Consider the following 1,020-nt stretch of genomic DNA (forward strand, 5'->3'; position numbering starts at 1 on the left):
CGAGCAGATCGTTGCCATGGCGAAGCTGGAATTTGACCATCTCGGTGGCGGCACGTAGGTACGTTAGCTCCTGCTCCTGGACTTCACTCACTTCTTTGATCAGGTCTTTCAGCAGCAGGGCGTACTTACTCATGCGCTGGATGGGCTTCAGCAGGTAGGACGCCAGGTCCATCTTATCCCCCAACTCCAGCTGCTTATGCTGAAACAGGAGAGATTTTTACAGTTTCAGCCCATGAGGTGAAAGGAATGTGCTTTGAGCAGTTCAACATAAGTGGAATAAACTCCACACCCAGATTAAAAGTCATGTAAGATTTTATTGAAAAACTAAAAGGTTATCATAAGTGGTTTAAAGTGTAGCATTGGTTTAGTTACTCACCCTGAAGAAGCTGTTTCCATGACTGGCCAGAAGTGTGTCTGACTTTGGCTTGTTCTTGCTGTATAAAGCATACAAGCTGAACTGGTCTTGCTATGTTCATATGGAAAAAACACAAAAGAGAAATATTTTAAGTGTTATCATCCACATTTCCTTATTCATGTTCTGAAGAATAATTCTCTTGTTGTTCCGGAAATGGAGGGAGGGAGCATTTTCCCAAATTATTTCCTAGGTTGAATTTTGTTGGAAATACTTTTTTTGTGTTTGGGTAAATTGTTTTATAATGACTTTCAGGTTCATATGGAGTGTGCAGTAATTTCAGGGCAGGTTTTGCCACGGCAGAAATATGTCATAAGTGATTTTAGCATAGTAGGCCATTGCTGTAGGCCAAACAGCCTACCTCTGTGTTTTTTTCTGTCTTTTCTCTGTGAATCAGGTGAACCAGCACTATGAGTTTACCACAACTAAAGAGAAAATAAAGGAGATATAGGCTGGTGGTCTTGCACTCATTTAAAGACCTCAGAATCACTTCTTATGGCTCGGTTTGATTCTCATATTCATAGAGCGTGAAAGGAAGAGAGAAACGAAAAAACAGAAAAAGTACTTTTCTGGATGGTTTTAGACTTGTGACGAGTCAAAAATGAGTC

The 1,020-nt window shown here is 40.7% G+C and overlaps 1 protein-coding gene across 1 annotated transcript; it reads right to left on the minus strand.

Moving 5' to 3' along the window:
• Positions 1 to 15: 15 nt before the first annotated feature.
• On the minus strand, positions 16 to 837 carry LOC107580856 (pleckstrin homology domain-containing family G member 4B-like; the record flags this gene model as incomplete). Its single annotated transcript, XM_016266483.1, has 3 exons — positions 16 to 199; positions 377 to 466; positions 774 to 837. Coding segments are annotated over 3 exons (338 nt in total), but the record flags the coding sequence as incomplete, so codon positions are not given.
• Positions 838 to 1,020: the final 183 nt, after the last annotated feature.

Source organism: Sinocyclocheilus grahami, unplaced genomic scaffold, assembly GCF_001515645.1.
Source record: "Sinocyclocheilus grahami isolate Dianchi unplaced genomic scaffold, SAMN03320097.WGS_v1.1 scaffold47821.1, whole genome shotgun sequence".
Classification (NCBI taxonomy): domain Eukaryota; kingdom Metazoa; phylum Chordata; class Actinopteri; order Cypriniformes; family Cyprinidae; genus Sinocyclocheilus; species Sinocyclocheilus grahami.